Below are 14,545 nucleotides of genomic sequence, written 5' to 3'. Positions count from 1 at the left end.
AATTAGGTCAAAAACTACATGAAGAGTGTATACAATCATTATTAGGTCAAAAACTACATGAAAAGTGTATACAATCATAATTAGGTAAAAAACTACATGAAAAGTGTATACAATCATAATTAGGTCGAAAACTACTTGAAAAGTGTATACAATCATAATAAGGTCAAAAACTACACGAAGAGTGTATACAATCATAATTAGGTCAAAAACGACATGAAAAGTGTATACAATCATAATTAGGTCAAAATCTACATGAAACGTGTATACAATCATTGTTAGGTAAAAATCTACATGAAGAGTGTATACAATCATAATTAGGTCAAAAACTACATGAAGAGTGTATACAATCATAATAAGGTCAAAAACTTCATGAAAAGTGTACACAATCATAATTAGGTCAAAAACTACATATAGAGTGTATACAACCATAATTAGGTCAAAAACTACATGAAAAGTGTATACAATAATAATTAGGTCGAAAACTACATGCAGAGTGTATACAATCATAATTAGGTAAAAAACTACATGAAAAGTGTATACATGTTTTTTTAAGATCGGACTTGGTGATATAGCAACCCATCCTACTCAACCCAAAGTCAATATCTGGCAAAATAATCTGATTTAAATATTGTGACCATATTTCATCACCATTCATTCATTGTTTACTATGGTTACTAGAGTGGTAACAAGGCTGTTGCTTTTTAAAATATGACTTGGTGATCTGTTTTTGATCCAAGCTTACGCAGATTAAAGCTAAGCAATATTGTCAAAATAAATATTCTGACCAATTTTATCAAAATTGATTTATTCATATAGCAATTTTACTTATTAGACGTATTTTGTTTATGCTGTTGTAGTTTTGTACGATTTTACCTGGTGACTCGTTTTTTATCATAACAGACGCAGACAAAATTGTTGCCAAGATATTGTCAAGATTAGAAGTTTTACAAAGTGTATTCAAGATTGAGTAATACATGTGGCTCCTTAAGGAGTAACATAGTTTTTTTTTATGTAAACTGTGCGATCTAGTTTTTGACCCCACTTGACCCTAAATTGAACTCCAACTGTTTTTGTTTAAGATATACATTCTGATTAAGATTCGTCAAGAATGAACAAACCATATGGTTTAATGAGTGGGAAGAAGCCAAAAAGAGATTATACATAACGTCTTGCTCATATGAGCTAAAAGCTATGAACAATGTCATCAAGATAATTAGGAAAGCAAAAGCATTATACACATAAATACGAACACAATAAAAATGTTCAGAAGAACTGACTAACGTTAGTCTTAGAAACAATATTTTAAACAACACATTTTCGTTCAGGAGTTGAGTAGCTTATATTCAGACATATATATTTCTAAAAATAAGACTATAGTCCATATGAATAAACTCTATAACATTGATAATTAAAACGCTTTTTACCTTCATTTAAACACTATATGTATCACATTCTAAACATATTGACGTATTGTTAATATATATTTGCTAGTTGAGCTTATCCAGTGTATGTTAACCCATTTATGCCTAGCGTCTAAAAAAAAGTTCTTGGCAAACAGTGTAGATACAGATGAGACGCCGCACGATGCGGCGTCTCATCAGGGTCTGCGCTGTTTGCTTAAATGAATTTCTGTAAGAAATATTATAAATATAGAAATAAATATACTAGACATCACTTATTTTGAAAATAATTTGATCCAATTTAGAAAGATGGGAGAGTCCACTAGGCATAAATGGGTTAATTTCGTAAAATATCATCCACTTGTAATTGATGTTTGGCTGTTGCAGATTAAGCAGCACAATACAGTGTATAAGGATCGCTGTATCAGGTAAGCAACACTATACAGTGTATAAGGATTGCTGTATCAGGTTAGCAGCACTATACAGTGTATAAGAATCGCTGTATCAGTTAAGCAACACTATACAGTGTATAGGGATTGCTGTATCAGGTAAGCATAACTATACAGTGTATACGGATCGCTGTATCAGGTAAGCAACACTATACAGTGTATAAGGATCGCTGTATCAGGTAAGCAGCACTATACAGTGTATAAGGATTGCTGTATCAGGTAAGCAGCACTATACAGTGTATAAGGATTGCTGTGTCAGGTAAGCAGCACTATACAGTGTATAAGGATTGCTGTATCAGGTAAGCAGCACTATACAGTGTATAAGGATCGCTATATCAGGTAAGCAGCACTATACAGTGTATAAGGATTGCTGTATCAGGTAAGCAGCACTATACAGTGTATAAGGATTGCTGTGTCAGGTAAGCAGCACTATACAGTGTATAAGGATTGCTGTATCAGGTAAGCAGCACTAAACAGTGTATAAGGATTGCTGTGTCAGGTAAGCAGCACTATACAGTGTGTAAGGATTGCTGTATCAGGTAAGCAGCACTATACAGTGTATTATGATTGCTGTATCAGGTAAGCAGCACTATACAGTGTATAAGGATTGCTGTATCAGGTAAGCAGCACTATACAGTGTATAAGAATTGCTGTATCAGGTAAGCAGCACTATACAGTGTATAAGGATTGCTGTGTCAGGTAAGCAGCACTATACAGTGTATAAGGATTGCTGTATCAGGTAAGCAGCACTATACAGTGTATAAGGATCGCTGTATCAGGTAAGCAGCACTATACAGTGTATAAGGATTGCTGTATCAGACAAGCAGCACTATACAGTGTATAATGATCGTTGTATCAGGTAAGCAGCACTATACAGTGTATAAGGATTGCTGTATCAGGTAAGCAGCACTATACAGTGTATAAGGATTGCTGTATCAGGTAAGCAGCACTATACAGTGTATAAGGATTGCTGTGTCAGGTAAGCAGCACTATACAGTGTATAAGGATTGCTGTATCAGGTAAGCAGCACTATACAGTGTATAAGGATTGCTGTGTCAGGTTAGCAGCACTATACAGTGTGTAAGGATTGCTGTATCAGGTAAGCAGCACTATACAGTGTATAAGGATTGCTGTATCAGGTAAGCAGCACTATACGTTGTGTAAGGATCGCTGTATTAGGTTAGCAGCACTATACAGTGTGTAAGGATTGCTGTATCAGGTAAGCAGCACTATATAGTGTATAAGGATTGCTGTATCAGGTAAGCAGCACTATACAGTGTATTAGGATTGCTGTATCAGGTAAGCATCACTATACAGTGTATAAGGATTGCTGTATCAGGTAAGCAGCACTATACAGTGTATATGGATTGCTGTATCATGTAAGCAGCACTCTACAGTGTATAAGGATTGCTGTGTCAGGTAAGCAGCACTATATAGTGTATAAGGATTGCTGTATCAGGTAAGCAGCACTATACAGTGTATAAGGATTGCTGTGTCAGGTAAGCAGCACTATACAGTGTGTAAGGATTGCTGTATCAGGTAAGCAGCACTTTACAGTGTATTATGATTGCTGTATCAGATAAGCAGCACTATACAGTGTATAAGGATTGCTGTATCAGGTAAGCAGCACTATACAGTGTATAAGGATTGCTGTATCAGGTAAGCAGCACTATACAGTGTATAAGGATCGCTGTATCAGGTAAGCAGCACTATACAGTGTATAAGGATTGCTGTGTCAGGTAAGCAGCACTATACAGTGTGTAAGGATTGCTGTATCAGGTAAGCAGCACTATACAGTGTATAAGGATTGCTGTATCAGGTAAGCAGCACTATACAGTGTGTAAGGATTGCTGTATCAGGTAGCAGCACTATACAGTGTATAAGGATTGCTGTATCAGGTAAGCAGCACTATACAGTGTATAAGGATTGCTGTATCAGGTAAGCAGCACTATACAGTGTATAAGGATTGCTGTATCAGGTAAGCAGCACTATACAGTGTATATGGATTGCTGTATCAGGTAAGCAGCACTATACAGTGTATAAGGATTGCTGTGTCAGGTAAGCAGCACTATATAGTGTATTATGATTGCTGTATCAGGTATGCAGCACTATACAGTGTATACGGATTGCTGTATCAGGTAAGCAGCACTATACAGTGTATAAGGATTGCTGTATCAGGTAAGCAGCACTATACAGTGTATAAGGATCGCTGTATCAGGTAAGCAGCACTATACCGTGTATAAGGATTGCTGTGTCAGGTAAGCAGCACTATACAGTGTATAAGGATTGCTGTATCAGGTAAGCAGCACTATACAGTGTATAAGGATTGCTGTGTCAGGTTAGCAGCACTATACAGTGTGTAAGGATTGCTGTATCAGGTAAGCAGCACTATACAGTGTATAAGGATTGCTGTATCAGGTAAGCAGCACTATACAGTGTGTAAGGATCGCTGTATTAGGTTAGCAGCACTATACAGTGTGTAAGGATTGCTGTATCAGGTAAGCAGCACTATATAGTGTATAAGGATTGCTGTATCAGGTAAGCAGCACTATACAGTGTATTAGGATTGCTGTATCAGGTAAGCATCACTATACAGTGTATAAGGATTGCTGTATCAGGTAAGCAGCACTATACAGTGTATATGGATTGCTGTATCATGTAAGCAGCACTCTACAGTGTATAAGGATTGCTGTGTCAGGTAAGCAGCACTATATAGTGTATAAGGATTGCTGTATCAGGTAAGCAGCACTATACAGTGTATAAGGATTGCTGTGTCAGGTAAGCAGCACTATACAGTGTGTAAGGATTGCTGTATCAGGTAAGCAGCACTTTACAGTGTATTATGATTGCTGTATCAGATAAGCAGCACTATACAGTGTATAAGGATTGCTGTATCAGGTAAGCAGCACTATACAGTGTATAAGGATTGCTGTATCAGGTAAGCAGCACTATACAGTGTATAAGGATCGCTGTATCAGGTAAGCAGCACTATACAGTGTATAAGGATTGCTGTGTCAGGTAAGCAGCACTATACAGTGTGTAAGGATTGCTGTATCAGGTAAGCAGCACTATACAGTGTATAAGGATTGCTGTATCAGGTAAGCAGCACTATGCAGTGTGTAAGGATTGCTGTATCAGGTAGCAGCACTATACAGTGTATAAGGATTGCTGTATCAGGTAAGCAGCACTATACAGTGTATAAGGATTGCTGTATCAGGTAAGCAGCACTATACAGTGTATATGGATTGCTGTATCAGGTAAGCAGCACTATACAGTGTATAAGGATTGCTGTGTCAGGTAAGCAGCACTATATAGTGTATTATGATTGCTGTATCAGGTATGCAGCACTATGCAGTGTATAAGGATTGCTGTATCAGGTAAGCAGCACTATACAGTGTATAAGGATTGCTGTATCAGGTAAGCAGCACTATACAGTGTATAAGGATCGCTGTATCAGGTAAGCAGCACTATACCGTGTATAAGGATTGCTGTGTCAGGTAAGCAGCACTATACAGTGTATAAGGATTGCTGTATCAGGCAAGCAGCACTATACAGCGTATAAGGATTGCTGTATCAGGTAAGCAGCACTATACAGTGTGTAAGGATTGCTGTATCAGGTAGCAGCACTTTTCAGTGTATAAGGATTGCTGTATCAGGTAAGCAGCACTATACAGTGTGTAAGGATTGCTGTATCAGGTATGCAGTACCATACAGTGTATAAGGATTGCTGTATCAGGTAAGCAGCACTATACAGTGTATAAGGATTGCTGTGTCAGGTTAGCAGCACTTTACAGTGTATAAGGATTGCTGTATCAGGTAAGCAGCACTATACAGTGTATAAGGATTGCTGTATCAGGTAAGCAGCACTATACAGTGTATAAGGATCGCTGTATCAGGTAAGCAGCACTATACAGTGTATAAGGATTGCTGTGTCAGGTAAGCAGCACTATACAGTGTGTAAGGATTGCTGTATCAGGTAAGCAGCACTATACAGTGTATAAGGATTGCTGTATCAGGTAAGCAGCACTATGCAGTGTGTAAGGATTGCTGTATCAGGTAGCAGCACTATACAGTGTATAAGGATTGCTGTATCAGGTAAGCAGCACTATACAGTGTATAAGGATTGCTGTATCAGGTAAGCAGCACTATACAGTGTATATGGATTGCTGTATCAGGTAAGCAGCACTATACAGTGTATAAGGATTGCTGTGTCAGGTAAGCAGCACTATATAGTGTATTATGATTGCTGTATCAGGTATGCAGCACTATGCAGTGTATAAGGATTGCTGTATCAGGTAAGCAGCACTATACAGTGTATAAGGATTGCTGTATCAGGTAAGCAGCACTATACAGTGTATAAGGATCGCTGTATCAGGTAAGCAGCACTATACCGTGTATAAGGATTGCTGTGTCAGGTAAGCAGCACTATACAGTGTATAAGGATTGCTGTATCAGGCAAGCAGCACTATACAGCGTATAAGGATTGCTGTATCAGGTAAGCAGCACTATACAGTGTGTAAGGATTGCTGTATCAGGTAGCAGCACTTTTCAGTGTATAAGGATTGCTGTATCAGGTAAGCAGCACTATACAGTGTGTAAGGATTGCTGTATCAGGTATGCAGTACCATACAGTGTATAAGGATTGCTGTATCAGGTAAGCAGCACTATACAGTGTATAAGGATTGCTGTGTCAGGTTAGCAGCACTTTACAGTGTATAAGGATTGCTGTATCAGGTAAGCAGCACTATACAGTGTATAAGGATTGCTGTATCAGGTAAGCAGCACTATACAGTGTATAAGGATTGCTGTGTCAGGTAAGCAGCACTATATAGTGTATAAGGATTGCTGTATCAGGTAAGCAGCACTATACAGTGTATATGGATTGCTGTATCATGTAAGCAGCACTCTACAGTGTATAAGGATTGCTGTGTCAGGTAAGCAGCACTATATAGTGTATAAGGATTGCTGTATCAGGAAAGCAGCAATATACAGTGTATAAGGATTGCTGTGTCAGGTAAGCAGCACTATACAGTGTGTAAGGATTGCTGTATCAGGTAAGCAGCACTTTACAGTGTATTATGATTGTTGTATCAGATAAGCAGCACTATACAGTGTATAAGGATTGCTGTATCAGGTAAGCAGCACTATACAGTGTATAAGGATTGCTGTATCAGGTAAGCAGCACTATACGGTGTATAAGGATCGCTGTATCAGGTAAGCAGCACTATACAGTGTATAAGGATTGCTGTGTCAGGTAAGCAGCACTATACAGTGTGTAAGGATTGCTGTATCAGGTAAGCAACACTATACAGTGTATAAGGATTGCTGTATCAGGTAAGCAGCACTATACAGTGTGTAAGGATTGCTGTATCAGGTAGCAGCACTATACAGTGTATAAGGATTGCTGTATCAGGTAAGCAGCACTATACAGTGTATAAGGATTGCTGTATCTGGTAAGCAGCACTATACAGTGTATAAGGATTGCTGTATCAGGTAAGCAGCACTATACAGTGTATAAGGATTGCTGTGTCAGGTAAGCAGCACTGTACAGTGTATAAGGATTGCTGTATCAGGTAAGCAGCACTATACAGTGTATAAGGATTGCTGTATCAGGTAAGCGCTGTACACTCGTTCATACCATGATTCAAAATAAACAATTCCCCACATCCTCAAACGTGCATACACATAGTTTAATACTGTGGGTTTTTTTAAATAATAAAAATTATTAATAATTTATACAATTGCTGCGGGTTCTTGACATAAATACAATCGGTGCTTTAAAATTACGTCAAATGTATTAAGTCCTACATATGAAGGAAAGTTTTCAGATCAAAATGTCTGTTAACGTTGTTAAATAGCTGCCCATACATTAATTTTCGGAACGGTTGTCTTAAAACAGCTTTGAAAAAACATTGTTTTCTCAGCGATGTTCTTATAAACCATAAACTTTCAAAATAAATGCAACATGTCTGCACTTTATACGAGCTTTATATTCTCCTTTATCCAAAACGCACACCCATACAAAAATATACTCATTAATCGTAGGTTAAACACAACAATATGCATTCAATGAATACAGATCCGAATCAATAATTTGAATTTAGCAGTTCCCCTGCATGCAAACTTGGGTGTATGCAAACAGTATTTATTCATCCATCTAACAATTCATTCACCTTTTTGCAACATTTGTTGCAATTTTGTTATAATACTTGAGCAGACCGCAAATTTACAAAGTTAATTTGACAAGCGACACCTATGGACACAATCATGCGTTGTTAAGGTGTGACTTTATTGATCGACTGAATTCTTTATATTAGCTTTGGTGTGATAATCGCTTCTCATAAAACTATTTCAATACACATTTCCATCCCTTGCAGTATGCATGGTTTTGTATACCACGTTCCTTACACAGTTAAAGAAAAAGGTGACGGGACGCGTTAATTACTGGTGCATAACTGTATCATTGATTATTAATCAACGCATACACATTGTTTAACATGTTACTTGTTTATTGTAAAAATTCGTTTCAGTTCGGGGCCCAATGCCAGTACGAGCAGAAAGAGTTGGATGTTCGAACTCATGGATCCTTGTCTTCGACCAACTGGTAGTTGAGTTGTAGAATAGTGTTAACATAGTCAATATATTTCAGTGTTGTAATCATTTTAATTTAATTATATTCAATTACATTAAATAGCAAATCTCGGCTTCTGAAAATTATTTAAATTTAAAAGATCATAGAAGTAATGCAAGTATATTTCTTTTACTACGGAGAAAGTTACTCTTATAAGAAGGTTGCTAAATGCAATTGTGATTGACTATTGCAACGCCGAACTCGAAAATCTATCAAAAAGGCCCATTTGTCATGCCTTTCGCCGATTGACAATTGTTGTTTACTAAATTCTTGATGCTTGATTCATACACGATGTTGGTTGTTTAATGCATTTTTCCGACTACAAACGGGGAACAACCACACACACGAACAAACAGATTTTGTTTGCTGATTTCTAATGTCTCTTTTTCATAGCCGGCAGAGTTGTTCTGGTCATAGGTCTTATCCAACTAAGAAATCGAATTCCCTTGATTAATTGACAATAAGGACACTAATGTGTATGTAAATCTAAATGAAAGCTACTCTTAAGAATCAAAATGAGCTTTAACTCACAAGTTATTATCTTTGAAAAGTAGTAGATTTTGGATAAGAAACTTAATATTAACATTCGGATATTATCTATTGATATGTTATTCAATTCCTTTGTGCAGCTTGAAACTTAAGTATACGGTTTCTTAGTTGAAACCGACAAGTTTCATTAAGCAAGTGGCTGTTGACAACAATCAATAGGTTAAAAGCATTTACAACTACTAGGCACCTCGTAATTGCCAATAAGCAACCTACATGGAACACTAGCCTTTCATAAAAGACCAAAAAAAGTGACAATGAACTATTTATGAATTTAAATTTGTATATACGCTTGCATACATGTAATGTTTACGTTTATTTGTTGATTGCACGGACTAAATTGAATGTTACATGTTCACTTGACACACAAAATACGAATTAAAAATTTTAATTAGAAGTTTTAAACACAGTTTGTAAACATATAATTGTATACACAAACGCAATATTTATGTTTTACACTGTCAGGACTACTAATTATTAATTGTCCGCATTTATTTATTAATGGTGTTGCTAACAACATTGCAGTTTCAAAGGCAAAAATCATCGGTATTCATTGAAGTGTACCAAACGTCCATTGGAAAACTGGTAGAACGCTTCGATGTCACGACATCAAAGAACGTTGTTTATGACGAAAATAACAGGCGGATGAACATTACTCTAAGCTACACATATAATATTGATACAGACTACCACGTGAACGTACCGTCTGGTAAAAAAACATGCATATAAGTTTAAGAGTAATTTGCTCCAATATTTAAAAAAACGAACCGTTTAAGCGTCTTCAAACGTAATACATAATGAAGTTTATACTATATACAATATACCAGTAATATTGTTTCAAAATCTATTATATTGATTTTCAAAGTCAAGATATTTTGCCTTCAACGCCTATCAAACAAAGGCTATACATTATTAAATCTAAAGTTTATTGAACCCCAGGACTTGTGCAAGGTTACGTGAGCTGTGGAGCAAGGTCGGTGGCCATTACAAATACCTCGTTTTGGCAAATCCAATTAGGTACATTTTGTTTGCAATGCTAATATTAATATGTAAACTATTGAAAACAAAATAGTATTGGTATCATGTGTATGCTTTGGGACTAAATAGAAAACACTTATTGCATTCCAAACGTTGCTTGTCAGAACATGATTCAACAAAACTGATCAAAATGTATTTTAGACTGTGGAATGTTGACGCTTGTTAACGGTTCGGTGGATGCACCAAATGGAACTTCCTATCCGAAAAGCGTCACCCTCCGTTGCGATCGCGGATTTGATTTAATTGGAAACAATGTCCGCCGATGTCAGGCTAACAGAACATGGTCTGGACAGAGTGTGTATTGCCGGATAAAGGGTAAGTTGTTTTGAAGGAGCATTCGATACTAGGTTTTTCTTTGACCTGTATGCCCTTCAGTTTGTTTGTAGGAAACCTCTCAGAACTATTACATTTAAAAGAATAATGCTTCAGAAGATCTTGAAAATTTCGTACACAACTTCTTTTATAAATAATTATACTAGTACTAATTATACTACTAGTACAGCTATTAGTACTACAATTTCCACGAGCATAACGTTTAAACAATGTTTCAACTCTATAATGAATTTTGTGTCACTGTTGGTTTAAGTTGTTTGTTTCGAAATAATTCGTCTTGTTTTTTCTTGTCTTGTTTTGTCTATGTATCACCGTATTGATTCTATTTAAGATTGTGGACCTTTGAACCAGCCGAACAATGGATGGATAACAGTCAGTGCAACGACATACATGGGGCTTGCTACATTCTCTTGCAACAGTGGCTCTGATATGGTTGGGAGTAAAACATTGGTGTGCACGGAAAATGGGACATGGAATGGAACACAACCGATTTGTCGAATAAAAAGAGGTAAATATTTGGTAAAATATCTGAATATGCCAGTTGTAGACATATTTTACTCTAAAGACAATCGCTTGTATCCGAAAGATAAATCAGCATTTAATACCTTTTGGGATGAAATCTAAGCATAAATACATATTTCTTTGCATTTCAAACTATTTGCATATTGATTTTGTATTCAAACGCCGAGAGGTTGCGTGACATTAAGTAAGTAAATGCATAATGTGCCAATCAATTTGTCCATCTGATTGATTTTAAGTATACTAAATTGTATAAGAAATGATCATGTTCCTTAAAGTAAGGAACTTGTAGTGCACTTTAAAAATGTCCTTACTTAACTACTCGTGTCCTATGCATTTGTTCTTTGTGGTTGAATATTTTGCAAAAAACTACAAAACTTAAACTCAGGCTTAAACTATTATTTTCAAGTAAAGCATTTTATCGGACCTTCTTTAACATACTTAGTAATTTGTTTAGTACTATATTGTAACTTAAGATGAGGCGGAAAGGTTTTATATTCATACGATTAACTTCGCATTTGAGAAAGTCCTTATTTTTATTATTGGTATTAAAAATAATAGTACGTTAGTCAAATATATCGACTTTGAATACCTGTCGTACAAACCTTGAGCAAATAATATTACATGAAGTACATACTGTTTTTATTTAAGCCTGTGGACCATTGAACAAGCCCGCCAATGGGAATGTGACAGTCATCTCAGCATCCTATCTGGGACTGTCTGTATTCACCTGTGATGTTGGCTACCGACTAGTTGGAAGCAAAAGCTTGGTTTGCCAGGCTGATGGTACATGGAATGGCACAGTGCCGATATGTACTATCATAGGTATATGTTGTGTAAATATAATATTAATATTGTTCCAACCGTTATATTTTGATCTGTAAAATTCAAATATCGGAAACCTCACAGATTCTGTTCGCTCTAGTAGTAGTAGTAGTAGTAGTAGTAGTAGTAATATATAAAACTTATAATAATTATAACAATAATATAAATAATAATAATTTATATAATAATAATAATAATAATAATAATAATAATAATAATAATACTACTACTACTAATATTATTATTATTATTATATTTTTTATAATTATTATTATTATTATTATTATTCATGTTTCGTTATTTATCGTTATGATAACCATGCTCTTATTAATACGTATACTAATAAAATTTATATTTATTAAAATAATAATACTAATACTATAATAATTATAATAATATTATTATTATTATTAATTATTATTAATAATATTAATAATAATGATTAAATAAATAAATAAGAATAATAATAATAATAAAAATAATAATAATAATAATAAAAATAATAATAATAATAATATTATTATTATTATAATAATAATAATAATTATTATTATTATAATAATTTATATTATTATTATTATATAATTATTATTATTATTATTATTATTGTTATTATTATTATTGCACAATATTAATATATCTCAGTAGAATATGCATTATCATTAATAAATATTGATAAGCCTACTAATCGTACCACTTACTGCGTCTATTCAAGATTGTGGACCTTTGTACCATCCGATCAATGGACGGATGACAGTAATTGCAACAACATATATGGGGCTCTCAACATTCTCTTGCAACGCGGGTTATGATATTGTTGGGAGTAAAAACTTGGTGTGCAAGGCAGATGGGAATTGGAATGACACAATACCAACATGTAAAATCAAAGGTATTTCGGGGGTGAAAACACGTGTTTACATTTTATGATGATAACTTGTCGGCAATAAAAATCGCATTGAATGTAAATCCACTGACAAAAAGCATGTTGCATTCAAACGCCTAGCGGGTGTTGACATAATATTATAACAACTCTATTTAAATGATCGATTAACAATATAAAAGACAGTACATATTTTATAAATGGCCGATGTATTTCCTCCATGCAAGTGTGTGGGCCTTTGAAACAGCCAACCAATGGGCGGATGGCAGTAAACGCATCAACGTATTTGGGACTGTCCGTGTTCTCATGCGACGACGGTTTCGATCTTATTGGAAGTGGAAGCTTGATTTGCCAAGCAGATGGTACTTGGAATGGCACGGAGCCAACATGTAGAATCAAAGGTACTTGCTTTTATTGTCTTCTGATTGTTTTCGTTCTGTAAAACGTTAATATGCGACATGTTACATGCTACATAGTCGATCTGATGTTGGTTCTATCTCCTGTAACAAAAAAGGCATGCAAGGTATCTGCCAAAGATCCAGAAAGCTACGCTGTCATTTTTTAGTATAAAGGGAAATATACTGCTACTTTCAAGAGCTTGAATTGTTTATGTTTACAATACTATTTTAATATATAATTGCTGTCATTAGAATCGTTAAATATAGTGGACATACTTCACCAGTTACATTTAACTGCGTTAATTTATGTGTACATTTAATTTTCTGTAAAAAAATATTTAATATAATACGGAGTATGTGGAAGGTAGCAGAATATATATTCCCAATCCTAGTCTTTGTTTTCTTTCGACCAAGAAGGATAATAATTATGTGTGGTATATTCTTCAAAAAAAGCACGGACTATGCCTTACGTTGTTGAACAATGCAAATGCTTAAACGAATAATCCGGAACTTTTACAAACACAACAATATTCTGCGGAGTAAATACTCAATAGCACTAAACGCTAATATTTGAGTTGATAAAAACAAACTCCAAAAGCAAGTCCATACCTTATTAGTATTATTAATGGTATTCATATTTATAGTAGCGAGTCACTTATATCGACTTTGAATACTTTTCGTACAATCCTATAGCAAAATATCATATGTACTACATAATGTCTTTCTCGAAGACTGTGGGTCACTGCGTAAGCCCGCCAACGGGAATGTTACAATACTCTCAACAACCGTTTTGGGACTGTCTATATTCACCTGCGATGCCGGCTACCGACTAGTTGGAAGCAAAAGCTTGGTTTGCAAGGCTGATGGGACCTGGAATGGCACAGTACCAATATGTAGAATTATAGGTATATGTTTCGTAAATAAGAAATTGTTATAGTTCTAATCGATATATCTCGATGTATAGACTTGATTGTCCAAACATGGAAAAACTAAAAGATTGTATTCACTCTATAAATGTCAAATGTTATCAAATTTTTATTGGTGTTTATGCGACTGAAAAACAAAACTACTGTTTTAGATAGAGCTAGCAATTACACAAACATTGAAATGATGACTTTTCCTTTGTTCAGTCATTGACATACACACATAATGTATCGCCTTTATATAATTTGAGGGGATAGCGTATACTATTCCATAATTGAAAAATTACAAAGCACACGCGTGGAAGAATATAATTATTGTTTCAACTGACACTACTTCTACTAACACTTCTTTTAGTTCTACTACCACAACAAAAACTACTATTACTACTATAACTTATAATAATTATGCTACTACTGCTATAGCGTCTATTTCTACAACAAACTAATACTCCTACTATTAGATCTACTACAACAACAAAAACTACTATTACTACTATTACTTATAATAATTATGCTGCTATTGCTATAGCGTCAATTTCTACAACAAAACAATATACACAATAAAACCTGCAACTCCTTATGCTTCTTGTACTACAACCATAC

At 35.1% G+C, this 14,545-nt stretch overlaps 1 protein-coding gene across 1 annotated transcript in view; it reads left to right on the top strand.

The window, feature by feature from the left end:
- LOC127878565 (CUB and sushi domain-containing protein 1-like) overlaps positions 1-14,545 on the top strand; it is a 30,863-nt gene that overhangs the window by 9,066 nt on the left and 7,252 nt on the right. Inside the window, exons 8-20 of the mRNA XM_052425096.1 lie at positions 1,788-1,828; positions 3,709-3,787; positions 3,948-3,987; positions 7,104-7,143; positions 8,380-8,453; positions 9,552-9,735; positions 9,966-10,043; positions 10,206-10,379; positions 10,729-10,905; positions 11,568-11,741; positions 12,457-12,630; positions 12,849-13,022; positions 13,751-13,924. Coding sequence (XP_052281056.1) covers positions 1,788-1,828; positions 3,709-3,787; positions 3,948-3,987; positions 7,104-7,143; positions 8,380-8,453; positions 9,552-9,735; positions 9,966-10,043; positions 10,206-10,379; positions 10,729-10,905; positions 11,568-11,741; positions 12,457-12,630; positions 12,849-13,022; positions 13,751-13,924 — 1,583 coding nt within the window. The remainder of the gene's footprint in view (positions 1-1,787; positions 1,829-3,708; positions 3,788-3,947; positions 3,988-7,103; positions 7,144-8,379; positions 8,454-9,551; positions 9,736-9,965; positions 10,044-10,205; positions 10,380-10,728; positions 10,906-11,567; positions 11,742-12,456; positions 12,631-12,848; positions 13,023-13,750; positions 13,925-14,545) is intronic.

This window comes from Dreissena polymorpha, chromosome 4 (assembly GCF_020536995.1).
Source record: "Dreissena polymorpha isolate Duluth1 chromosome 4, UMN_Dpol_1.0, whole genome shotgun sequence".
NCBI classification, from domain to species: domain Eukaryota; kingdom Metazoa; phylum Mollusca; class Bivalvia; order Myida; family Dreissenidae; genus Dreissena; species Dreissena polymorpha.
The sequence above is the reverse complement of the archived record's forward strand: the minus strand, read 5'-3'. Positions and strand labels throughout refer to the sequence as shown.